The following is a 27,653-nucleotide window of genomic DNA, read 5'->3' as shown; positions in this document are numbered from 1 at the left end:
GCGGGGTTAATCAACTGATCCTAAGGCACAAAGCGGAATCGTGTAGAAATGCCAGTTAACAGTGCCAGTTAAGTTTGCCTTGTAACATTAGTAGCAACCAGCTGTTAGTGGAAATGTGGAAGTGCAGAGTAAAATCAATAAACCATAGAGCAAGGGATGGTTGCAATGCAGGGAAAATTTGAAAGTGAAAAGAAAACAGAGTATAATTGTGAACGATTCGGTTCAAGTTTGGCCGTGTGCAGGTTTGTTTCGTGCATAACATTTGTGTGCACAATGCACGGTTTTGAATATTCTGAGCTAAACGATACTATAGTCAGAAGTCAGCAAGACGATGGTAATATAAACGTTCGAAGCGTGGTGATATGCCTTGTATGTTTTTGCTAAAAATATTGAGGGTGTCATATTGTTTTTAAAAAGTCATAACACAAAACAATCGCAGATAAAACTTACATTTGAATCTACACCCTTTGTGGGATTCGAACCCTGATTGACAGATTTGATGATGTGAAGCGGGCCAGACCATTCGGACAATCTACCGCTGCTCGTGCTTTTGGGAAATTGATGCGGCTCGGGTGTGGTTGAGCGCCGATGGTGGTTTTGAGAAAGGAAGAAGTTTTAACCGCAGCACTGGGTCATATATATACGGGGATGCGGTGATTTGAACGAAATAAGTGCAGTCAAAGAAGGTAAGAAAAGTTTGTTGTTTTGTGTATTTCGATGATTTACTTTTCGAGCATTGCCTAATTTTTACTATTTATTTTAGTGTTTTGTAACCTCCCCCTAGTAGATATTTTGTTTTTGACAAGAGACATTTAAATCGCCTTATTTTCTAATCGAGTAAATTTAATTGTAATTATGTTATGTTTGGCGCGAAGTGTATGTTAACTACGCAGACATAGGGTCGTAAGGTTTAAAAAAAACGTCTTCTAGATTTTCAGTTAAAATTTCGAAACATTTAACGCGTTTGTGCCAATTTATGTTCAAGCAAAGAGTCTCGATTGGGAAAACATCTTTTAAACATTAAATAACAATTTTCATGTTTTATGTATTTTATTTTCAGCATGCCCGAAGCAGGATTACATTTTGAAAATCCAGCAGCAACTATGGAAAGGTAAGGTGGCAAGTACACAACACAGAAATTTTATATTATCCTTTTTATCTCTTTTATATAACTTGCATGTTGTCGTCTTTCCTAAAATTAAGGATTTGTTGTGCCAGTTTTATGTTTCTTAACCTTGTCAGGCCTCCGACTCTTTTTGCCCCAGCATGACCATTTGTGTACTTGATGAAAAATTTAAAAAATAGAAACAGCACAGAATTTAAAAAAATCATATGCGTCGTGATGTGATCACGGAATCATGAAAACTTTCGCGGTTTATGTGAGTCTAAGCCTTAGACTCTAAGGACTAAAACGATGTTTTGGTGTTATACATTGCACAAAAACTAATTATAACTTTTTAGAGAATAATATAGTTCATGTGAACATGAAAAGCAGGTGCCACTCTCTACATATCTGTCGTATTTATGGTGTGTCAGTCGTAAGTCTCCATCCAAACCACAGATATCCCGTCGGTTTATCTGATAGAGATCAACAGTGGCCGGATGCAAACTATGAGCTGGTAATGACCCGAAGTTTGGGGTCAAAATGTTCAAGTATGGACGTTTTAAATGGAGTTTCCGTGTGTTGCTGATGCAATCTATTAAATTACCTTAAATCTGAGGAACATCGGAAAATTGGTTGATTCACATTCCGTTAAGTCAGATAAAATACTAAAAATATAAAAATGATTTTGCGACAGTTACGCGTCTTTGTCTGCTTTGAGGGAGTTTGAAATGTTGCTTCGTAACATTTTAACCACCAGAAAAATGTAAAAACAAAGTTTGCCTTGAGTTTTCCCGCGTAAAAACATGTCTGCCTTGTTTGGCTCTAGTCGTCCCGTCTTTAAATATTTCACCTGTACTGCCACCTTGTGGGGAAATTGTGGAAAACATTTTACCGCTACACGACTTATTGATGCGTCCTCATATGCTGAAGAAATCTGTTGTACAATTATATTGAGCAGTTTGTCAATACTTTGGCGCCTTACAATAAAAAACAAACGAGTTTTTCTTTGGTAATTTGAAAAACCTTAAAATTATCAATTTTCAATAAATATTTTTTAACACGTTTACCAGCATTCTAATTATAACCAAATGTTTAGGGAAGATGACATCATCACTCGTTACGTAGTGGACCGTCCCGTCCACACAGCGGCTGGATTCCGGAAGAACGTCACCGGTCCCCCCACAAAGCGCGATAAACCGAATATTCTAGAACAGACGAAGACCTATTTCACGACATGCACCGGACCGAAGCTCCTGAACATTTTGTTCGGGTTGCTTCCGATTCTGCATTGGTTGCCGAGATACAAGCTTAAGAAGTGGTTGGCGGGAGATATCCTGTCTGGCATCACTGTAGGAATCGTCCACATTCCACAAAGTAAGGGCAGGGGTACTGTTTTATTTTGTACGTTTTTATCTTTAGTGGATGGGACTTAATAAATCTAAAACATCCTTTACCAAATACTACAGCATAGAATACATTAAATCTAGTTTTTGTATTGAAAAATGCCAGTAGCCCTAATAAAAATTGTTTCACTAGTTTCATTTATAGTTAAAGAATCTGTATTTTCCATAAGTTCGTTTTGTCTGATACGAGTATACTCTAATTTCGCAGAAACAATTATATTACAAATTTATAAAATTGTGTCTACAATTCGGATTTAAAAGTTCGAAAACTAAGCAATGAGACCCACCTGGTCCCACTGGGATTGGAACCATCAACCTTGCGGTTGTCACCAAACTTTTTCTGTTGGCAAAATCCAGTTTTACTCTGGGTCGACCTTGCTGCGGTTTAGTATCACCCACAAATGCCTGTCTTTGTAAGCGTTATAAGCCGCTGAAAATAACTTAACGGCGCCGCACAGTCGGTTGAAGAGGCTGTTTCTTTGGCAGTAATTACCCGCAGCAGTGTGGACAGAGCGCGTGTGTTTAGGCGAGGTCGGTTAACTAATCCACATACATTCGCTACCTCCTGATTAACGAACTAAAACAACATTTCTATTCACTTTCCACCAAGAAATAATCTCACCGGCTTTAACCACTCGCTCGTAGCAACGATAAAAAATATTTAAAGACTCGTGAAATGTTAGAGCTGTCAGCGATTGGCTGCAGCAGTTGGCAAGGCATGTTATCCAGTGTTTTGAGGCGAAACACAGCGTGTAAATAAACCTTGATTGAATACGTAAACCATTTGCAGCTTGAAGTGTGGAATGTTGGTTTACTCTAGCAGCAAATTCAACTTTCCAAGTAAATTCAGGCTTGCAGTGTTAACTACGTTTTGTTTTCCACTTTACAGAGTTCATCTTTGATCATTGTTCGGTGTGACTCACGTTTTTTCAGGAGCGCGACTTTAAGCTTTGCAAGAATTGCAACAACAAATAATTTCCGATTCAATCAAAGCATATGGTAGCCGTGTTGTTTACGACTGTCTTAAAATTTTAAGCCGGTTAAGTAATCAGTTTTCTGCAATCCAAAGTTGTAACTTGTTTTAGATTGCAAACAAAAGGTCGTCATTTATACCTAAAACCAGTGGTGGGATTCAACCGGTTCGTACCGGTTCTATAGAACCGTCTCACGAAATTTTATGAGATCAGCAAACCGGTTAGCATTACTGGTTAACAGAACCGGCTGAAAAATATGACTTTTGTGATAGAACCGGTTGACAAAAAATTTAAATCCCACCACTGCTTAAACTAATATAGATCTTCGGATAACCAAACAACAAATTTGTCACGGCTGATTGTGTGTAGCTCGTACGGAAACCCGCTTAATCTGAGGTTTTGAACAAACATGTGATTCATGGTTTGTTTTTCGGCCGATAGGGTTCGAACTGAGAAAAAAACAAGTCACGATTTTGCGCCAAAACAACATCCGGGGAAGTGAACTGAACTGCCCCAAGGTCATGAATACCTCCAGGTTGCTGTAACAAATCCTTCACAGTTTTCACAACAAATATTTTTCCACCCCGACGCCATTTTCACCATTCTATATTTGGCAGCAGTTTGTAAATATTTAAACTTTGGAGCTTGCGCGTTTTGCAGCAAACTGATATGTTTGGGTATTTGTGTTTTGTTCTAAAATAAATGAACATTTTTTAGAAGCCATTTTTAATAAATAACGAATCAATACTTTTTTTAATCGCAAAGGCTAAATAATTTCAGCCTTTTGTGTAAAATATTGCAGATATATTCCATAAGCCTCACAACACTGTTAAGTCATCGTTTAATGATGATTGACACATTTCTGACCGATTGTTGTTTGCACAGGTTTGGCTTTCTCCCTGCTCGCCGGAGTTCCCGCCATTTTCGGGCTTTACGTCACATTTTGGACGGTGCTTATTTACACACTGACTGGTACATCGCGTCATCTTTCAGTAGGAACTTTCGCTATTCCGAGCTTGCTCACACAGGCTGTTGTGATTCGATTCGTCCCAGAGTCTGAACGACCAGTGATGCCAACTGCGCAGAGCAATTTCACAACGGTAATATTCATTTTGTATTAAAATTTAAAGCTCTAAATTAAAAAAACACCAGCGGAAGTGGACTATTAACACACATGCTCTTTTATGTTTATATTGCTTGATTTTTAACTGTACGGTTCATTAAAGAATTGCATGTGTGGCAATCTAAATCGCTGAGTTGAGTTTATTTCGCTTGGTGAAAGAAAACATAGCGACACAAATGTACTAAAGCATTCACAAAACCTTTAATTACAACAACAAGATTAAAGCAGTTGATTTTTATTGTGCAAATCGTGTGTCAAAAAACATATTAACAAGCAGACATACAAGCACAGTTGTTGCATAAAGTTTATGCATTTTTTAAAGATTGCCACGGGCGCCATGACAACCACGAATTCTGCTATCGACACACTGTTTCAAACAGAACTTGATGATTTCTATAGCCGGAGGATTGCTGTAGCTTCAGCTCTCTGTCTGCTTATGGGGATCTTTCAGGTAACATTTGTTTTCGATTAACTTGGTTAAACCATGAAGCTTGTTGTCATATACAATTGCAGTTGTGACAAAACAAACAATACTCATTTTTTTACCAACACTCAAAACGAAAAAGTAATTTGATCACAACCAAAAATTCCAGAGAGCTTGTATTTCTGTTGTTGTATTCTGCTGTAATAGCTGAAAAACCTAAAACAGCGAATTGTTGAAACGTTTGCAATAATGTATATTCACTACATACAATAATGTATATTCACTAGTTTTTGTTATAATGAATATTTTCTACATCACAAATACCATTTTCCTCACAATAAAAAGGGAAATTTTCACTTTATAATCGGTTTTCGTGGTTCAGTTTCCCAGCTGGACGACCAAAAACTGTAACAATTCCAATTTAACATTTCAGTTGGTGTTTGGCGTGCTTCGTTTCGGTATGATTACAACCTACATGTCTGAACCTCTGCTGCAAGGTTTCACTACTGGTGCTGCACTGTACGTTGTTCTCTCGCAAATGCCGGCTATGCTTGGAATTCCACCCCAACCTCGAACTGGTATTGGAGCATTCTATCTCGTGAGTTTAAAACCAATATTAGTTAATTGGAATTTTAGGTTTATTAGTAAGTTGCCAAATTATATTGTTGAATACAAGAAGGCTATTTGATCTTACAAACTAATTGTTTTGTAAACATGGAGTCACAATTTTTTGTTGAATGTTTATTACTTGATGGCTAGGAGTTACCTCCTACTTTACACTATTTGAAAACATCTTTTACAGAACAAAATCGCCCTTAAACGCAAAAAGTTGGGGTGAAATTTTCTGCATCAAACTGAAATTCGATGTGTGAAAAGCATTGCTCACAATCCTATACTTAAAAGATACAAATTTAATGACCTCAAAAGCAATGGTATATGTTTTCATTCTTACTCACAAGGTAGAATTCAAACATTGCCCGACGAAACTTGGTATGCAATACATGTTTAGTAGTAGAATTAGTTTCATATTTTATGCCCGGTATAAGAGTTTATAAGTCACGGTCACTTTATAATCAAAAAACTTTCCTTATTTAATAAAAACAAACACCCGAGATGAAGTTTGTGTAACTTCGTGGTGCTGTGGTGACGGGATTTCACCACTAAGCAAACAATCTTAAGCCGCAATTAAGCCAATGTTTATATTTAACATCATAACTGGATTGTGTTGAACGAAGCTATAGATTTGCACTTCGCACAAACACCAGTGGTTTGTGCAAATGTCGTCTACATTGGAACAAGCGGACACAGAAATGATTAAGTTTTGTGTCTCACCCCTGTAGCAGACCGCGGTGTAATTTATGCCAGAATTTTCCAACCTTTTAAACCTAACACCGTTTATCATATCCAATGTTGAACACAAAATGCAAAAAAAAATGTTTCAAGTTTTTTGGAAAGAAATTTGTTTACCGCTTCGCTATACGACTTAAAAAAAGTAATTTAATTAAAAACACAACTGCAAGAGATTTGTATGCAGAAACGTCTGAACTAATATGTATTCTATATAAACAAGGCAGTTTTTAATTAAACTATAGTGATTAGTGAGACTGATATAGCGCACGTGGCGTGTGCAACACCGTGGGCAAAAACGCTATTTTAAACTGGACAAATGCGATTAACGAATTGGCAAACCAACTAATCTCCACTTGTTATCTTGACAGAGTTGGGGCTATATATTCACCAGTTTGCCAAACACCCACATAGCAACGTTGATCATTTCGATTTTTTGCTGCATAGTTCTGTTGGTGATGCGCGAAGTCAACGAAAGATACAGGTGACAACGCCCACTTTTTAACCAATCAGCACGCACCGCCTCGAGCTGACCTTTACAGCTGAAAACGTCACTACATTCCTTATGCTGCATACTACATAGACTTGCCCCAAAGCGCAAAGAACCATTTTTACAAATTAGAGATTAATTACCTTTGCAAAGTAGCCTATATATTAGTGTTATTTCCTTCAATTTTTGTACGTTTTATATATCACTTTAAAATATTTCTTTGAATTGTTTACATTGTTTTTACGTCCAGGTTTTTTTTAAGGTTTGGTTTGGGTGACCGCTAAGTAGTTTTAAGAGACCGCAAGTGTTTCATTTAAATACCAAAAAATAGCCATATTTGCTTATTTGGGAAACCGCTGGACCAAAACACCTTAAAAAAACACTGTTTACGTCAATCTGTTTTTATATGGAAATTATATTTGCAAAGCAGCCTACATTAAAAAAACTCACCTTTTTAAATCTCTTAAAATATTTCCATTTATTTGTAAGATGCACGTAGTTTTGTGTAACAGTAATTTTAATCGTTATAGTTGCAAAATACTTTTTCATTGACAAAGCTTTTTTATTTCATTCTAGTTAGCAAAAGTATTGATCAAATAACCCAAAGTTTCGTCTGAATCATTAATTGTGAAATCCCTTTTTCTTTCCAGCGACAAACTAAAAGTCCCGATCCCGACCGAAGTGATATTGGTTGTCGTTTTCATCCTCGCTTCGTACTTGGCAGATTTTAAGGGGATGTGGGGAGTTGCAATCGTCGACAATATGCCGCTCGGGTAAATTGAAGTTGTTGGAATGTTTATTTTTTATAACATACCGATGATGCCGCTTAGGCGAAATATATATATCTTGAATTCATAAGGATGAATGACTTGATGTTTTAATAAATTTAAATCAATCAGCAAAAGGTTCATTATAATCTTCATCCACCAAGAAACGAGCTGGGAGGTCCTACTATAAAGTTTTAATGTACAGTATATTGTTACAACATTTAAAGTTTTTTGTGCAGAAAGTTATAGTTTATTGAACCAGAATGTATTATTGTATTGAATATTATTATCACGTTAACGTCATCTTGTGCAATATAAATATTATAGTTGAGGAGATAATAATTACAATTATTCGTAAACAAATTCATGTTCATTTTAACTGATTACCTGTCAATCTGGCGATCCCCTACTACGAAGCTGACATGTGCAGCATACGAGGCAGGCAACGGTGCTGTGGTTCTCCACTGAGCCTGTGTAGCTCAGTTGGTAGAGTGTGAGTCCTGGAAGGACTTCTGTCGTGGGTTCGAATCTCACCGCAGGCTAGATTTTTCAAGCCTGTGACTTACCATAGGGGATTGCTTAGGAGGCCGGGTTGATTCGGTATAGCGCATTCTATAGGCCTAGCGTACTATGATGTACTTGTAAACTATTTACGTTTATAAAGGCACAACATTTTCACTATGTCTAAATATTAAACATGACTGCTAAAAGCAAACTTCTCTATCACACAGTGTGTAAAAAAATATCGGCAGTTAAAAATATTTCAGTGACAAAACTTTTATTGACATTCACTAATTATTTTAGCTTCCCTGTACCGCGAATTCCGGACGTTAGCATCCTTGGAAGCATCGTGGGTGAAGCTTTCGGTGTCGCCATCGTCGGTTTTGCTCTCAACATTTCTGTCAGCAAATTCTACGCAATAAAGTTCGGTTACGTCATCGACGCAAATCAGGTAAGATCAAGTTTTTAATTAAAGTTTAAAAAAATTGTAGCTAGTGTAAGAATTGTGTTTGAATTTCAAAATGCTCAACGCAAAATTTTACAAACATAAACGCTCTTTTCTGAATTTCGAAATTGGATAATAAAAAATGTATTTTATTCCGACGTTTCGACGTCCTATACAGGTCCCCTTCATCAGGGTAAATAACACTGAATGCGATTAGTGCAGTGCACGATAAACAAAGGGAAAAAGAATTAAACGCAAGCACGTCACAACCAGTATAGGACGTCGAAACGTCGGGAAAAAATACAATAACCAGAAGAGCTCTTAACTTGATATTATGCCTGGCAGCAATAGCTTATAATTATATAGAGTAAAGTAAGACAATAAAAATCACACAGGGTTAAGTAGGTCATTTTCATGCCACGGGCTTGTTATTCCCCCGTTTAACGTTGTTCCACCCACAGGAACTGGTCGCTTACGGCTTAACAAACCTCATCCCAGCATTCTTTCAATGTTTCCCAAACGCAGCTGCCCTCGCAAGATGCCAAATTCAAGTGAATTCAGGCGGAAAAACTCAGGTGAAAGTTTTACAAATTGCTGTGTCATAGATTTTAACCGTCGTCAGCAAATTATAAGAGCACTCAGTAGTAATAGTGATTATGATTAACATTGCTCTGTTGTTGCTTGGTGTTCCAAATATTTATTACCTCATCACTACGCAACACAACATCACTATGGCGAAAAAGAAAAACATTTTCTTAAAAAAGTTAAAATGTTGAAAAGGAAATATTTAACATTATTGTTTCCATTTGAATAAGGATCTTTAGTTATTTTTCGATTATTATTATTGCGATATTCATGGGACTTCGTCGAAACAATGCCATTCGTACCATAACACTTTAAAATGAACAATTTTGTATGTTTTTTATAACGAAAACGGATATGAAATCCCCGTAGAGTCAAGATATTTGTTAAAAAAATAAAATGGAAGAAATAAAAATGAACACAATTTCATACTGGGATCAGCCCTGAAGCGTTCATGCACCCAGCGATCACGGCATACTTATTTAGAAATCATTGCACGCCGGTAACACTACACTATTTTGCACGCTTTCCCGCAAGGTTATCAACTGATTAATTCTGATGATTTAGGTTGTTGGAATAATCGTGACTGTGATTCTCCTTCTCACAATCCTGGTAGCTGGTCCACTGTTCGAACCTTTACCGAGATCAGTGCTCGGTTGCATCATCACCATAGGGTTGGTTGGAGTCTTGAAGCAATTCGCTCTCATCTGGCCAACTTTCAAAGCTTCGAAACCGGATGGGGTAAAAAAATAAATGGCTGCACATTTAAAAAAAAATTCCAATAGAGCTGCTGTAGTTTTGCAAATTATAGATTTTTTGTTCGTAATTTAGTGGAAGTTTTTATTTGTGACTTAAGTGTAGGAATTTCTGTATTAAAACGTATTAATTGTGTTTCCAAGATTCTTGTAAGATACACAAAAACTGTTTTTCATTACAATCTATCAATTATTGAACTTAGCAGTGTTTGCGCAACTTGTAGCTTGAATTAATATTTTAATCTCAAATTTAAACCTTTTAGGTTCCATTTCTAACGATATATGGTCCATAATTTTAGGTAAAATCAATTGGTGGAGCGGTATATCTAACCCTCTGACGGACAGCATACTTAACGACGATAACTGTGTTTTTTTAAGTAAAACTCTAAATATGGAAACAGGATTCTAAAGAATAAGAATCAGTCGATAAAACTAATTAAAGACATTATATATTATAATATATAATTATCAACCAATTCTGTTTCCTTGGGAACCTGTTTCATATTCATAATTTTAGGTAATACTGGTTCTCCAGTTCCTGAAACTTGCTCCATATCTTCTGCAGGTGATCTGGGTTTTCACTTTCCTGGCCATCTGCTCCCTCGGAGTCGACATCGGTCTATTTGCCAGCCTCGGTTTTGCGATGATTGTGTCAGTTCTGCGCACTCAGAGACCATCGTATGAAGTGTTGGGAAGCGTTAAAGACACCGATGTATACGTTGACTCGAAGATTTATAAAACAGTTGAGTGATTGTGTCCTTAATGAGTTGATAAATAGTCTGGGCGTTGTAGGACCAATTCATACTACATTTTAAGCAAAAAAGGGCTTAAATGGCCCTGGAACATGATTGTGTCGTAAAATCTAACTTTTAGGCATAATTCGCATTAGATCATTTTGATCAACTTTTGAACCAGCTTTCGGGTGGAATACAAGTCCAAAGTGTACGGGTTTGAATCCCACCTTGGGTGTTATACTCTTTAATAAATTGAACTAAACTTAAAAAACCGGAATTTTCGTCGATATTTTTTTTTGTGATTTAATTTTTAAACTCAATTTCTTGTCCACGTTTCTTATATTATTACATCAATCACCCTGTGAAATAAACTGTAAACTCGCAAATATTCTGTCCCCATATGTTTGCAAGTGTAAATTGTCTGCACACCATTAGCAGGTGTGCTTCGGTCCGCTGCAGACGACCGCTATTTCAAATCACCTAGAATGTTTTCACAAGTGATCTATTGTTTCAAGATAAATTTGTTTCAAGAAAATGATGCTTGTTTTCGAGCGATTTGATCACGTGATTTTGTGCGCAGGCGAATCTGTCGAAGGGAATCGTCGTTTTCAAGTTTAACGCGATGCTCTATTACGTCAATAAGGATTACTTCAAGGAAAAACTTTTCAAAGCGACCGGAGTGAACCCAGGTATTCGGGGATTTGCTGAAATAACCTCAGTGGAATGTTGTGCAAGTGTGGGCACCGGGTAATGGGGTTTGTGGGGAGCGTTCTTGCACGAATGTGGGTAACAGTAAACCCTGCTTCCCCCTATTAATGGAAACCACAATGACTTTGGATTTCAACAGGATGCGAATGTTGATTTAGTTCCGTTGAACCAGAAATTTTGCAGATAATGTTTCTTTCCTAATGTTTGTAATGTGTATTTGACAAACCCTGTTGTCAAACACGCAACTTTCCCGGCTATTTTCAGTTCCTTAATTGGTTGCTGCAAGGCTTGTTTAATAGGTTCGTTTGCCCGTGCGAGAAAATCTTATCAAAATCTTTTCAGAAAATCCTATTAGCCATTGCATTGAAACTATTGTTTGTTATGGAAAAGTAAAATAAACTTCAAATTACAAAAAAACGACAACGTATGTGCAAAATTATTCAGCTAAAATGGCGTTTTATGCACACTTCGTTTGCAGACGCGGTGATCAATCAGCGCAAGAAAGAAGCTTCGAAGCTGAAAAAACAACAAAAGAATGGTGACGTAATAAAGTAAGTAGAAACGAAATCGCGATCGATCATTGTCGACGTCAGCTTAGAGAATTCTACAATCTATTACTTGTGGTAAGCCACAATTTTGGGGCGGCTCCTTCCAACACTGACCAGCAGGGCCACATAAATAGTTTCAACGTCTGCAGCAACCAATTATCCCCGTGTCACTCAACACATAATCTTTAAAATCGCTCCTAACTAGTTCGACCCCGGTTGAACTCACTGAATTCAACAAGTAAAGCAAGAAATACTTTCTGGTATTTAGTTGTGGTGATGAAATGAATTTAAAAATGATTTTTTTCACCTGCTAATTAAATTACAGTTTTCGGCCGTTTGTGGAAACTTGTAGTCGATACCTCAAATTAAATTAACTGGTTTTGTGTTCACGGTTTCAAGTTCTAGAGAAATTTTGTTTGAAGTGGATTTGGTGGATTTGGTGGGCGCGTTACGTTTTGCGAAACCTTGCCGCGCTAGACCAAGGGCATACTGTCGTATATGCATTTTTACGTTTGCCACGTCAGCTTTAGCCTATTATATATATTAATACTAGAACATGAACTGGAAAAGCTAATCAAACAAACGAAATATATTAGATTAAGGGTGGCAAAAAAACAAATATTTCTGCTATAATGTTGGTGCAGTTCGTTGTAAAATCCAAACAAATTGAATGTTACTTCTGTAAAATTTGAAGCTCTTTTTCACACAACAACTCTTTTAATGTTAAAGAATCAAGCCGAAAAATGATAAGCTCCAGTTTTGCGTACTTTGTGTCCAGTTGAGGCATCAAACAGAATATACGAGGCATGGTTTTTTACCCTGTTTCTCCCAACACACTGGAGTGCCGTTAGATGGCTACATCAACCAAGTGAAAATCAGCTCCGATGGCACCTTATAGGTCGAAACAGTGTGCACTGTCTGCAACTCTTTTAACTTGTAAAAACTTGTTTTATAACAGGAATAAGAATGGAGAAGCGAAATCGGTTACAGTTCGCATGGAAAGTGCAGGTGAAAAACTTTCAACAAGCGTCGAAGAAGCCTCACCTCCACCTGACAATAGACTGGGCGGTTTAAAGGCTGTTGTCATCGACTGCTCGACTATTTCAATGCTCGACATTGTCGGCGTGAAGACCATAAAAGCGGTGGGTTGTGTTTTGTGAAGATTTGTTTCTCTGTCTGTGGATCAACACAGGCTCCCTGCGTACACTGAGGACCACTGTGATCAACATAAGATGTTCAAGCTGTGGCCACACGCCAGTTGATGTGCAGCATGGATTTTTATGTGTCTGGGCATATACACAAATCCTAAGAACCAACAGTTCGGATTAGCACAAGAACATCTGCTTAAAATATTGTTCTTGTTTTTTTACAGCTTCAGAAGAGCTACAAACAAATCGGTGTCGAATGGATCCTCTCCAACGTAACAGGTACGTCACTTGAGGAGCCACCGAGCAAACTGTTTTAATCCGTACCTGTGTAGTTTAGTTTTGAAACCTTAGCTTTTTACTCAGTAATCTTTATTTTGGTTAATGTATCAGCTGATGTCCACGGTGCTCTGGATCGGCTCTCTTACTACGCTGATGCGGATGAAGCGGATGAATTTATATCTGTGCATGACGCCGTGCTTTACATGGAGCAAAAAGTTGGGGTAAATGTGGTACATTGTATTGGACTAAAGTTGTTGATACGAATGTCGGACAACAGCAGCAGTTTGTTTGGTGCAAGTTGCTGTGTGTCTCGCTACGGTGATATAACGTGCGTTGTTTGTTTGTTTCATTTTTATCCTCGGTGGGTGGGCAACGCCCGAATACGTAACGTTCACATTGAGTCCGCTGCCGAGCCGCCTGTTTTATTGCAAGTCCGTGGAATCATTATTTATTTGATTTTTTTCGCCTTACCAGTTGGTTACCCTAATTTAGTTCAACCCATCGGGAACCACTGGGTTGGAGCAATGCCGCTCAAGTTTCTTGCTCAGGGAAACACAAGCGACCGAGATGGGATTAGAACCCGCAACCTTGTGAACACAAGACAGTTGCGCTAACCGCTCGTGACGTAATTTGACAAGACTTCGGCCGTATAAGCTTCCGTGGCCATCTAACGGCACTCTAGTTTGTTGGGTTTGTTTCATATTTTCAAACTTTGTTTTTCAGCGTGAACCCGCAGAAGAGCAAGAGAGGTCATCGGTGGTTTGAACTTTCACCTACATTAGTTTAATCTGATGGAAACTACTCACAAACTTACCCAAGTCCTCATGTGGTGCTTCTTACTTTACATTCGAATTTACAACATCAGAATGTTGTTGTGTGCTATATGTGCTTTAATCAAGTTGTGATAGTTCATTGTGTTTTTTTATATTAGTCATTTGTACATGATTTAGCGAATAATTCATAACTTTTGAGTGTGTTACATGATCCAAACACGTAAGTTTCATGAATGTACATGATATTTTCCATTGAAGTTCATAACCCAGTTTTTGATGAATGTACGTGATATTTTCCATTGAAATTCATAACCCAGTTTTTGATGAATGTACGTGATATTTTCCATTGAAGTTCATAACCCAGTTTTTGATGAATGTACATGATATTTTCCATTGAAATTCATAACCCAGTTTTTGATGATTGTACGTGATATTTTCCATTGAAATTCATAACCCAGTTTTTGATGAATGTACGTGATATTTTCCATTGAAGTTCATAACCCAGTTTTTGATGAATGTACGTGATATTTTCCATTGAAGTTCATAACCCAGTTTTTGATGAATGTACGTGATATTTTCCATTGAAATTCATAACCCAGTTTTTGATGAATGTACATGATATTTTCCATTGAAGTTCATAACCCAGTTTTTGATGAATGTACATGATATTTTCCATTGAAATTCATAACCCAGTTTTTGATGATTGTACATGATATTTTCCATTGAAATTCATAACCCAGTTTTTGATGAATGTACATGATATTTTCCATTGAAGTTCATAACCCAGTTTTTGATGAATGTACATGATATTTTCCATTGAAGTTCATAACCCAGTTTTCATGAATGTACGTGATATTTTCCATTGAAGTTCATAACCCAGTTTTTGATGAATGTACGTGATATTTTCCATTGAAATTCATAACCCAGTTTTTGATGAATGTACGTGATATTTTCCATTGAAATTCATAACCCAGTTTTTGATGAATGTACATGATATTTTCCATTGAAGTTCATAACCCAGTTTTTGATGAATGTACGTGATATTTTCCATTGAAATTCATAACCCAGTTTTTGATGAATGTACATGATATTTTCCATTGAAATTCATAACCCAGTTTTTGATGATTGTACATGATATTTTCCATTGAAATTCATAACCCAGTTTTTGATGATTGTACATGATATTTTCCATTGAAATTCATAACCCAGTTTTTGATGATTGTACATGATATTTTCCATTGAAATTCATAACCCAGTTTTTGATGAATGTACATGATATTTTCCATTGAAATTCATAACCCAGTTTTTGATGATTGTACATGATATTTTCCATTGAAATTCATAACCCAGTTTTTGATGATTGTACATGATATTTTCCATTGAAATTCATAACCCAGTTTTTGATGAATGTACATGATATTTTCCATTGAAATTCATAACCCAGTTTTTGATGATTGTACATGATATTTTCCATTGAAATTCATAACCCAGTTTTTGATGAATGTACGTGATATTTTCCATTGAAATTCATAACCCAGTTTTTGATGAATGTACATGATATTTTCCATTGAAATTCATAACCCAGTTTTTGATGATTGTACATGATATTTTCCATTGAAATTCATAACCCAGTTTTTGATGATTGTACATGATATTTTCCATTGAAATTCATAACCCAGTTTTTGATGAATGTACATGATATTTTCCATTGAAATTCATAACCCAGTTTTTGATGAATGTACGTGATATTTTCCATTGAAATTCATAACCCAGTTTTTGATGAATGTACATGATATTTTCCATTGAAATTCATAACCCAGTGTTTGATGAATGTACATGATATTTTCCATTGAAGTTCATAACCCAGTTTTTGATGATTGTACATGATATTTTTTTTGCTGATGAATTTTACTGAATTTTGTTTAACCGAAAAACTGCAATATTTTTTCGTAACAAGTTTTATTAATCGTATAAAAGCTGTTAAAAAGCAGCACACAGTGTTCTATAGTAACTACAAAAATATAAACGAAAAGATACAAAAATATTCGCAATTTACTAAAAAACGCACCAAACGTCAATTATAAGTTACGACGTAATCGACGAACGTCACAATCGCGCAAGTGATGACATCACCAGCCATCCCACGTGACATCAGCGTTATCACCGAGTCGTTTCCACCACGGGAGGTCGACAAAGCGCAGTTGTTTGTTGTGTTCCATGAGAGCTGCGTTCTGTGTGACCTGAGCGTTGCAAGATAAGTTTGCGATGTCGGCTCGACTCGCCGCGTCTAAACTGGGAAGGTCTGTAAAGCAGAAATATAAATGATGTATATATAAGCTGTTGTTTCCAGGTATAATATCAACTATATAAAGCTCTAAAAATACAATTGCCAGAAGAGCTATATAGCCTATAGTTGACAAATGATGTAAAAGTGGCTTCCAACACGGGGAACCAATAAGGGTGGTCCTAGGGGTCCGCCAATTTACTACCAGTGTAAATCCGTTTTTTAATCTTTAGCCCTGTGAATGCTTATAGTGCATTATAAGAGTGGGTAAGTTAAGACAAAAATTTTGGGAAGCACTGGTATGGTTTTCTTCCTGTTACAAATATGTTGGCTCTTATACGATTGTTTAAAAACCAATGAACGATATTCATCAAACGTTTCTGAAATAATATTTCGAGTTGTAACCAAAGTGGCAGTCGATTCAGCGTCACACATTAACAAGCACTGTGTCAAAACAACGACAGAATGAATTTCGTCAAGCTGAGAAAAAAAATCGACATTTTTTTACCGTTGAGAGTTTGTAGCTGGGTGTGGATCCTCGCGAGTACAACATCAACTTTCTGTTTCCCGCTATTTCCCTTCAATTCCCGACATCGATATTCCAGCAACATCTCTTGCGCCCTCTTATGGTTGGCGCTGGCCACTTCATGACTCACACCGATTCGCTACAAACATAAATATCATAGTTATAAAGTTATTATGGGTTTAACTTCTATCTAGTTTAATTCGACGGTAGCAGTTTAACTCCGCGGTTGAGGTTCTGTCAAGCATAAGCCATGTTGCAAACCGGTTTAAACCGGATTTAACCTGATTAATTTAATCGAAATCTTCCTGGTCTCGCCGCTGCGGCCTAATGTGTGCATCAGTGGTTCCCAACCTGTTGTACGCAAGTAGCTTTCTGTTCCACTTAATTCAAGTCAGATAAAGAATTGCAACTAAACTGAGCCAACCGATCAGCTCCGGTTTGAGGTATTTTGGACAATATATTGCAATTAATAACCTCGCTGGTTTCAAAAAGACGAAAGCCTAGTCAAGAAGAATAGGCCCATATCTTGGTCTACCCATCCAAACAGGGTTTTGGTGGTGCGCAGCGGTAAAAAAATCGTCAGGAGGCTATCAGGATAAGATTAACAACCAGTGGTCTACATAAACTTTACGGCACCTTATGGATAGCCTGCCAGTGTTCGATCTTGGTCTTCAGCTCCTCTCTTCTCTCTTCACTGATTTTACTTCTCACTTCAAGAGCAGGAGGAGGAGGAGTTGGTTTGGAGCGGGAGGTGTCACGCTTCGATGAATTGCGATACTGGAAACACAAAAAGTGAAAACAACGTAAGGTTTTGGGCTTTTTGGGATGACAAATGAATAACTGGTAAATCGGTCCGGATGGTTTTATCCCAGACATTTTTTTGTTTAAACTGTCCTTATTTTATATTTGAATCCGACGTTTCGACGTCTCATTCGGGGCGTCTTCATCAGGGTAATAAGTCAAAAACAATTGCCAGTTAAACAAAAGGACAGTTTATGAAATACGTCTGGCAATAACACTATATTGGTTTCTTTGTATATGTGGTCAGAGCTTTACCACACTGAAAAAGGGAGCCATTAAATCACGGGCGCACAAACGATTTTCGCTATTGCCAAGCTGCATCATAGGTTCCTATTTCACTAACGGCCGCCATTGAGTCTGCTGAGACTGAATGAAATGTCAGCAATGTTAGCCAGCACGACTAACTATTCATATATCTGCGTTTGTACATGTATTAGTAATGGTCATTAACTTAGCACCAAATGAATGGCAATATAGTTGTCAATGTTGCGCCACTGCTATATATTTTTACACATGTAGCATACAGTGGCAAAGGGAGGCAAAAAATTGGAAGGGGTTAAATAATTTGTAATCCAATACTGTTTGTGTTAGATGTGTTTTTATCAAGCTGGTGGTTTTCCAAACTGGGGTTTGACGGGCCACCAATCGCTCTATTTACTGATTTCACATCTGTATGAATGTAAATATATGTGGACACTAATTTACAACGCGGTGGCAACAGTCATATACAACTTTGGGAGGGGCTATGGCACCTTTCTGATTATGCCAATGACAGCATGTATTTGTACCAGAGGCGGCAGGTTGTGCAGCCCTTGGTCAAAGTTATGAGCACGTATCTATGTTTACACCGTTATAATGAAGGGACAGTCAACTTAACAATTTATGTGACTTACAGCGCGTTGTATGACCACAGCAGCCACACTTTTCTTCTTCTGACGTTTTTCTTCGATGAAAACTTTACGTTGCATGTGCGCCCTCCAGTGAGCTTGGATGCGTGTGGCGGCCTCCCTCTCTTGCGCCCTTATGTGTTGATTTATTTGATCTGAATTGAAAAATTACATTTATAAGTCACCAGTGTACCATGTAACCTGTCGTATTGTTTCGTTCATTTCAACCAATCCATGTTAAATTGTGGAAACTATACCATGGTCTCCCTGTTGTCAGTGATTATGACATGAGCATTCTCTGTCTATCATGGCTAATGACAAAATCTGATGGATCAAAAACACTAAAATCAAACACTGGATAATGTGCAGTTAGCCTCGGTTAATCCGGATCCGTTTAGACCAAAAAATGTCCAAATTATGTGAAGATCCGGATTAACCGATGTTGATTACTAAAAGCCTTACCACATTACAAATCGTTTGCACGAGTTTTGTCGAGGTTAAGCAAAGATCCAGATTAACCGAATCCATTTTAACCGAGGTTACAGTATGTCCCACTTTATGTAAATTTGGATCATCATATACTTTGTATAGCACACTGTCACAACACAAATTTGTGCAAACCTGCCGGTAAAATTTCCAAAGCATGAAGATGTTTCTCCTTTGATTTCCTGAAAGATCTTTTTCTCTCCAGCTTCATCTCAACCTTCTCCTGCTCCTCCCACTTCCTCTGCTCCTCCTCACTTTTTCTCTCACTCCTCTTCCTCCTGAAACTCTGCTGCAGTTTGGGAAGCGATTGTTTCAGTTTGTTCATTCGCGTCCGTGTCTTCCAACCCTGACAATCAGAAAATATATTCAATCATGAATCTCCTGTAAAAGTTACAAAATGTTTATGGTAGTTTTGTAACGAACCAAATTTTGTCGTTTTTTAGGCAGTACAGCATTTTTTAATACAGTAAACCGCGGTTAATCCAGGCCTGTTTAAACCAAAACTTGGTCAAAATTATACAAAAGATCGGGATTAACCGATGTCGATTAGTTAAAGCCTTACCACATTACAAATCATTTGCACCTTAAGTTTTAGGCAAATTAGGGGAAGATCTGGTTTAAGCGAGGTTTACTGGATTTTGGTTTTGATTTAAATAGCTGAACTTATCACGTTAAAATAGAATGTTACAAGTTAATCCAATGCCTACTGTTAAAAACTGACAATGCTTACAATGTAATAAGCCCATATAGTGTTGGCAGCTTTCTTCTGCTTGGAGATGAGAACATTTTCCACAGAACCAGTTTCAAGTAACGACATCAGCAATTCCAAATCACGATCGAATCCATGATCGCTCCAGCGTCCCAACACAGCTTTCAAGCCTCTGTAACAAACACAAATTTGCAAAATATTTGTCCAACAAATATTAGCAACCTAACCTAAAGGTATGATCAAGAATAAAGATATGGTTTTATTTATCAAAAAAAAATCTGCATTGAGAAACAAATGTTTTGCACACCAGACCTTCACACAAAAATGGAAATAAGGGTGAAAATATGTTTCAAGCACTCAAACTAAACAACTGGCACATTTAGGCATTACAATTCATTTGTGTGGAAATCTTTAATACCAATGCTCAGTGAAATAAAATTTGCAGAATTTGGAAAAGTTATGATTAAAGCTGGGTAATTGAAACAGGCTGGGCTGTGTTGTGTTAAATGTAATTATGACAAAGCTATGAGTGCATTTCAAAAGGGACTTAAACCAAGCAAGCAGGTGAACTTTCTTTAAAACAAATCCCAAATTAGGCTTCAAAGTTGGTGAAATTTCTGATCAAATTCTGATCAAAAAAGTGTAAAGTCAGGTCTGAATCAAACCTGTTTCATTCAAACTTGGCCACAGAGTACTGGCCTCCGTTTTACCTCTAAAACATGAAGGTCCAGATGTGAAAATCACTAATGTGGAAGATGCAAATAAAGTGGCTTCTTACTTGAATCTTGTGACAAGAATGTTGAGTATTGGATGATGGGATTCAGTCAAAGTTATAATGAGGCTTGTTGAAGCGTGGGCGAGATCGTCATCTGATGACGCAGTGAGTTTGTAGACGAGCTCATCGAGAAGCAATTGCATGTTGGTTTTCGTTATTTGTTGGATAGAGTGTCTGAACAGAAGGTTATAAAACAATATAAATGGTGCTGGTAAAAAAATAAATTTATATGTCTCCTACATAATAAAAACACAAAAAAATTACCACCTCCTATATGACAAATAAACAAAGAATCAATTTAAAAAGTTTTATGGATTGTTAGTGAAAACTAATTATGTCTGAAGAGCTGCCCTTGACAGGCTTAGGGAGTTTAAAGTACTTAACTGCTTTTGTAATTATCCAAAGTCGTCCAAGTGCATCATAATATAAAAATCAATACATTTGATCCTAAGCAGCAAACTAGTACAGAACACTACTGGTTAATACTGCATTACTATGAATATTTTGTCCTTTATATTTTGTAAATTAAACAACTAGAAAGGTAGCTTTTTGATATACTTCCATTTTATATGTTCTATATCCTATATTACCAGTTTACTATACACATCATTTGATCTACACATATGATTGTTTTTGTAAACAAAAACGAATGGGTCCCCACACGCAAGTTTGTGCGGATTTACGGGAAACAAATGTTCCGGTAATTTTTAGATTCTTGAGGAAAAACTTTCAGAAAGTTAAAATGAAGTAATAAAAACTCTGAATAAGACCATTCTTTATAATCAGCCTGAAACTTATGACCTTTACATCTTAGATTGCCAGCCCTACTTGAACGCACTGGTCACTCAACACAAAGTTACAATTCAATACGTATTCAAACTTCGAGCTTTTTTTTACCAGGCTTGTTTTAAGATTGTTCTACTTACTTGTTGACGCGAATCGCTCGTCGAATCAGTGAAATTGTGTTGAGGACAAAATCTTTTCCCAAATCATCTTCCATCATCAGTCGCAGAAGATCTTTTGAATTCAACATCGATGTACATAAATGAGGATGAGTTGAAATCAACTGACGAAGCTGAGAAAAGATTTCTCCCGCAAGTTGTGCATCTGGTTTGAGTTGCGTCGACGGAGGCTGCAAACATGACAAAAATACAGAGATTCAGTATGAGAGATGGAGACAACAGTCGCATATAATAACAGTTCTGTTGGAATAAGGTCCTGATGATACCTATCACTTAGGTGAAATATGTGGATATATATGTATACATACTAAACAAAACGGTGGATGGCTTCAGACTTTTAAAGTTTTCAGTCTGCTACTATACATGATTTTTGTCTGTATTGAGTCTGTTAAAATACTGAATGCTGTGTATTTTTAGTGATGATTAGTTTTAGATCAACAGACAAAGTCTAGTTAACAAAACAACCATGGCTAATTTGTACATGGAACATATATATATTGTGTGAAGATGTACTAAACATGACATTTGTTTGTGATTATACCATTACATATTGGAAAGTAATTTATTTATTCATTGTATTGTTTGATATTAAGTACAGCAACTGGCAGTGTTCAGATATTAATATGGTTTGTGACCATGTACTGGCTATAAATTCATCAAATATATAATGTAGTACATTGGCTTACACTACATTGACACACAAATTGTATTTGCTAAGTACACATAAATGGCATGTACAAATTGGAAGGGCAATAAAAATATCGTTTTTGGTTTATGATTCGGTATCAGCTGACGACAGTAGTTATATTGGCTGGCTACGACAGTTTTCTTAAACTACACAAAAAAAAGTTTAGGTACTGACAAAAAATTTAAAAAAATGCCTAAAAGATTTTGTGGCCTACAGCATAATGGGCAACACAATTAAATCAATAAACATTCAACCAAAGTAAGAATACTGGTGTTAGTTATGTATAATGAGCAATGGAAAAAAAAATCAGCAGCTGGGTCACCTTGATGCTATCAACAATATGTTGCTGAAATTGCCGTAATAATTTCAAACAACTTTGAACAGCAGCAGGAAGAGTGGATTGAGAAAATTCTTGTGATTCGGTTACGTCGATGAAACAACAGCAATCACACAAAACATTAGCAATGGTTGCAGCAGTTTGAAGGCCTCCTTTAATCTGGAAATCACAAAAACATACCAGGGTATGAAACCACATAAGTTGTGTGATTGGTGATTGGGAGTTGTTGAATACCACACAAGTGCACTTGACCTTGACGGTACTTGTTCAAGCGCAAGGTCAATCACTGAACAATTAACTTCAATAGAATACCGGATACAACTACAATTGTGGGTTGATGGGTTGATATTCTCCTTAACCTTATGAGCAGGTTTTCATGTATAATGCACATATTTGTTTATGGCCATTTATTGCTTTAAAACAATGGATATCAATCTTGGTTTGGGACAATATTGTAAGGGTTTAACATAATAAAAATGGTTAGAAAAGGTCAAGAATCACTGCCTTAAAATAGTCATTCGCATGTGTCAATATCTTGTTAAATACTGTTTGTTGTTTAATGATGAATATAACGACTCAAGGAGACATAAAAAGCGACATGCTTTATTGTTCAAACGTTTCAGCAAATGCTTGCCATCATCAGTGATATAAAGGGGTAAAGCTTGTTGCCTTTTTACATGTGTATTTGAGCCGTAATTAAAGCTTGTTGCCTTCATGTGTATTTGAGCCGTAATTTTTATCATTAAACTTATTAACAGATCTGTATGATGTTGTCCCTGATGAATTAACTTGGTTTATATTCTACCTTTGCATAATCATAGGAGAGGCAAATCGCACACCAGGAAAGTAAATCATATTTCCAAATCGTTCTGCGGACCACTCGAAGACCTTTTGAATCTTCAGGATACTGGTCAAGTAATTCTAAATATAAATCATATTGTCACAACCCTATGGGAGCTCTATTGGAAACATGTTGTTTTGGGAATTACACTTCAGCAAATACAAAGAAACTTTACCACTTGAATGGCCCATTCAACCTGTGATGTTATGTCAACAAACCAAGAAAAAAACAATAAAAACCCCAAAAAAACATTTAGCACAAAGAAATAATAAGTCAATGTTGGTTTTCTAAATCATTTAAAACCTAAAATTAATCATTCAGGCAAATACTTTAACAGTAGATAGCAGTCCTACAATTCACACAAAGTTAAAATTTACCCAAAATGTAATAAAAGCAACAAAAGCTTAAAAACCTTAAGTTTGAGCAAAATAATGCTCTTTGTCAAAAGTGTTGGCAAGAATAAAAAAACAACACTAACAACAAAAGCACTTTTGTCACCTTTTAGTTGTAGAAGGAGATTTGGAATTTTGCTGTCTTCTGCATCTGACACTTCTCCTGCAATTCTGACGACTTCACTGTTATCTTCACTGTCTCCCATGTTTTAATCACAATATGTATCTCATTACTATCGTGTTTTAATTAATCCCAACACAACATGAAATGAAAAACAAAAACATTGTGTTTATATGAACTGAGTTAGTGAGGTTACATGAAAAACAAATTAGAAATTCATTTCATATTAACATTTATTTAATGGATAAAACACTTAAGTGGAAGCAAATAAGATTGATAATGCTCAAAAACATTTAAACTTTTACCAGACTTATCTGAAATATATGAAATCAACAAAAACATGAATATTGTGAACAAATTTTACTAGAATGCACAAAGCACCAGAATGGCTTCTAATAATGTAAACTAAACTTTTAAAGTTACACAAAACAATTTAGGACCCCAAGCAATTGCATTACATACATTCAACGCCAAATATGAAAGAGTGTGATGTACAAAAGCACCAATTATCATCCAAAATATGAAAAGCGAGTGTTATATGAAGCAATTGTGTTCAAAAGAAAACACTGTCAATGTATAAATGGCTGCAATATGTTGCCGAAAAGCAAAACAATGTTAATTATGTACAAACTCAAAATTACAGGAATTTATCAATTGTCATCATCCTTCGGTTTAATTCTGGGCCACATTCCCAACAGATTTCTGGGTACGTAACCTTCACTGTCGCCAATACATGCCCACCACCATTCCCGTTCAACTTCATCGCCACGTTTCACAATCGTCATGTAATCCCCGTCAGTGAACGAGAGCTCATCACCAGTATTTGTCTGGTAGTCGAACAGAGCATAAACCTGGCCCTGTCTCACTACTCCAAGCTTTTCCTGGATTCCGTACAGATACTCCGAGCATGGAAGATAGCCTTCATCGAGCTGCTCACATTTGTCAGCTGCTGTTTCCCCATCACTAAGTGTGGCAGCAAAAATACAAGCTCCATTCTCAACAAGGAACCGTGCCATTGCAAGGTTATTACACGATGCTGCGCAATGCAGGGGCGTCCATCCATCTGTGTCTGATGCGTTGATGTCACTTCCGTAATGTACCAAGAATCGAACCAGTTCAAAATGTCCAGCACACACTGCGTTGTGCAAAGCAGTAATTCCTTCATCATTTGCACCGCTCGGGTCTTTCACTTCGGTGATAATTTCCTTTACAAGTTCAAATTCTCCCTCAAGTGATGCATCCAGGAGCAAAGCCAGGGGATCAAATCGTATACGACGGCCGGGCATCTTTGGTGCCTGATTGACCGGCTTCAAAATCCCCTTGGGTTGGATCTTCGATGGGTGCTTAGGAACTTGGATTTTGGGAGGAAATTCATCCAAGGAAGAGCTTTCGCTTCTCTGGTCATCCTGCTCTCCAACACTTTCATCCCTTTTTGTCACTCTCTTGGGCTTTTCAGCAGGCTTGGGTGGGGCTTCTTTAAATGTGGGTTTTGAAGGTTGTGCAAGTTGTTCAACCTCAACAGGTTTCTCAGGAATTGCACTCATCATGCTTGGTTCAGCATAAGGAGGAGGAGGTGTGCTGCGATGTGACTGCTCCACTTGGGGTCTGTAAAACGGTGTGTCCGCTTTCTTGTAAATTTGGTCATACAGAAGTTTGGGAATGTTTGGTCCTTGGGGACGTTCCGGCTCAGTAATAGAACTTCTCTTCTTGAGAGGTCTTGGTGCGTGAGCAAACTTACGTCGCAGAGCCTCTATGTCGACAGTTATAGAGCGGTCGATTGCTGGACCTTGTGATGAATGGTATGGCCGCCCACCCTGGCCATCAACATCAGCAGAGCTTGGATATGGTGGTGGCAAGTCATTGAGCTTTGCTTGCGTATATTTAATGTTTCCATTGGGCAAAACTGAAACATTTGACTGAGAGTAGTTTGAAGTCGCCGGTGGAGGCTTGTATGCGAACAAATTTGCTGGTCCTTGTGAATTTAATGGGTAGTAACCAACATTTGGTGAAGTTTGACGATCTTGCTCTTGCGGTGATTTCTGATACATTGGCCGAACTTTAGCGGTGAGTGAATCAGTTTTTGACTGACTGTGAGAAACATCAGGAAAAAGTTGGGCCATTGCAGACTGGGGCCTTTGAAAGTTATCCATGCCATATGACTTTTTATACGCATCTGGATCTTGTTGAAATTTATTTCCAGTGTTTTGATCCAATGGTGTACTGTTGTATCCTTCTGGTTGCCCTCGTTGTGGAATACCACTTGGCTGTTGATCAATTCTGTTGATTATGCTGTTTCCTGTGGGCATTCCTTTGCCAACTTGAGGTCCATAACCTTGCCTGTACATAGATTGTTGATACTTGTTTGGGGCAACATTTGGATCAGTCTGTTTCACCACTGGTTCAACAGCGGCAACAATAGTGTGCATTTTAGTTGGAACAGAAGATGAAGACTTCACTCCGTTAGTGTATGATTCTGAGCCATTTTCCATACGCTTCTGGTGCAAACGTTGAGTCAACTCTTCAATTCGCCTGTCGAGATCACCTGCGTCTTCATTTCTGCGTTGAAGCATCTGCCGTTGTTCCATCAGTCGCTTTTGTTGCTCCTCATTCATACGATTTAAGATTTCCATTTCCTGTTTAAGCTTATCCAACTCAAAGTGTTGAAATCCAGAACCATTTGCCAAAGCCACTGTGTTTGGCATATTTCCAACTGACCCAGACCGAAGTTCATCCAATTGATTTGTTAGCTCTTGTACTTTCGACATAGCAGTGGTCAATTCATGTTGTTTTTCTTCGAACAGTGATTTCACAGCATCTAGTTCGGTTGAAATGGTTGTATTCTGGTACCGCTTCTGTTCCACTTTACCCTGCAGCGCTCTGATCTTCCGTAACTTTGCTTCCTGCATTTCAGCTCTTTCCCGTAGACGTTGCAACTTGTCGTTGTCGTTCATCGCAATTTGCTGCTGCTGCATCTGATGTTTAAGAAATCGCAACCTCTGTTCTTTACCAACCAAAGTCTGTTGCTGTTGTTCTATCTGCTGTTGCTGCCTTGTGGCAATCTCCTTCAATTCTGCAAGACTAACATCAGCTCCTGTTGTTGAAATAACTTTTCCATCTTCAATGATGCAGGAATTGTAGAGCAAGTCCTTACGGTCATCACCGTTACCTCTTCCCATGTCCGCTACATCAACATGCTTCAAACAGAACCGAACCTCTGGTGCATGTGACCCCCACTGCTGTAATATTGTGTACGGCTTCTCATTTGCACTGACACTCCTTTCTCTGCCTCTCCAAAGCTCTGCAAGATGGCAGTTTTGCTCCCCTGGTTCCTTACAGCACTCTACTACATCCGATGCAGTTGTATTGGGTGTAATTGGAACCTCCACAATAGATGAAGGGTCATCACTGAGCAACACTTTGATCACAGTTGGAATCATTTTGTTGAAACCTGGCACTTTTTATCAACAAAATTGTATCATCTGTAAACGAAGGTATATTGCTAAATGTTTAGAATTCAGATATTTACCTAATAAGTTTTGACAAAAACATCAAACAAACAAGTTATATACTCCTTAGTCCTTATAAAACGCTCACAGGTTTTTCAAAACAGGATGTCACAAAATTAAACAAAACCGATTGATTTTAAGCAGTTTATACATTTGTAAACCTGACAAATGGGGCAAAAATCATTTACAAATATTTTAATTAACTCAAAGAAAACCATAATTATTGAATTCC

At 37.3% G+C, this 27,653-nt stretch overlaps 3 protein-coding genes across 3 annotated transcripts; 1 reads left to right on the top strand and 2 right to left on the bottom strand.

Moving 5' to 3' along the window:
- Nucleotides 1-80: 80 nt before the first annotated feature.
- LOC145205243 (prestin-like) lies at nt 81-14,680 on the top strand. The gene is made up of 19 exons (XM_080077915.1): nt 81-242; nt 440-686; nt 1,061-1,111; nt 2,202-2,479; nt 4,368-4,582; nt 4,928-5,056; nt 5,463-5,627; nt 6,748-6,860; nt 7,517-7,639; nt 8,438-8,585; nt 9,041-9,154; nt 9,729-9,902; nt 10,482-10,658; nt 11,231-11,339; nt 11,837-11,909; nt 12,865-13,048; nt 13,279-13,333; nt 13,445-13,554; nt 14,057-14,680. Exons 3-19 carry the CDS (start codon nt 1,062-1,064, stop codon nt 14,096-14,098), a joined length of 2,259 nt encoding a protein of 752 aa, XP_079934041.1. The 5' UTR covers nt 81-242; nt 440-686; nt 1,061; the 3' UTR covers nt 14,099-14,680.
- Nucleotides 14,681-16,086: 1,406 nt separating this feature from the next.
- On the bottom strand, nt 16,087-24,007 carry LOC145205244 (IQ calmodulin-binding motif-containing protein 1-like). The gene is made up of 11 exons (XM_080077916.1): nt 23,901-24,007; nt 23,367-23,482; nt 22,547-22,720; nt 21,501-21,706; nt 20,578-20,748; nt 19,821-19,971; nt 19,226-19,436; nt 18,611-18,759; nt 17,553-17,693; nt 16,899-17,055; nt 16,087-16,408 (listed from the first exon to the last, which is right to left on the bottom strand). The coding sequence occupies exons 1-11, from the start codon at nt 23,998-24,000 to the stop codon at nt 16,236-16,238; spliced, it is 1,749 nt and encodes a 582-aa protein (XP_079934042.1). The 5' UTR covers nt 24,001-24,007; the 3' UTR covers nt 16,087-16,235.
- Nucleotides 24,008-24,028: 21 nt separating this feature from the next.
- LOC145205242 (apoptosis-stimulating of p53 protein 1-like) lies at nt 24,029-27,415 on the bottom strand. The gene has a single exon (XM_080077914.1). The coding sequence runs from the start codon at nt 27,350-27,352 to the stop codon at nt 24,566-24,568; it is 2,787 nt and encodes a 928-aa protein (XP_079934040.1). The 5' UTR covers nt 27,353-27,415; the 3' UTR covers nt 24,029-24,565.
- Between the last annotated feature and the right edge of the window lie 238 nt (nt 27,416-27,653).

Source organism: Phallusia mammillata, chromosome 8 (genome assembly GCF_965637545.1).
Source record: "Phallusia mammillata chromosome 8, kaPhaMamm4.hap1.1, whole genome shotgun sequence".
Classification (NCBI taxonomy): Eukaryota; Metazoa; Chordata; class Ascidiacea; order Phlebobranchia; family Ascidiidae; genus Phallusia; species Phallusia mammillata.
The sequence above is the reverse complement of the archived record's forward strand: the minus strand, read 5'-3'. Positions and strand labels throughout refer to the sequence as shown.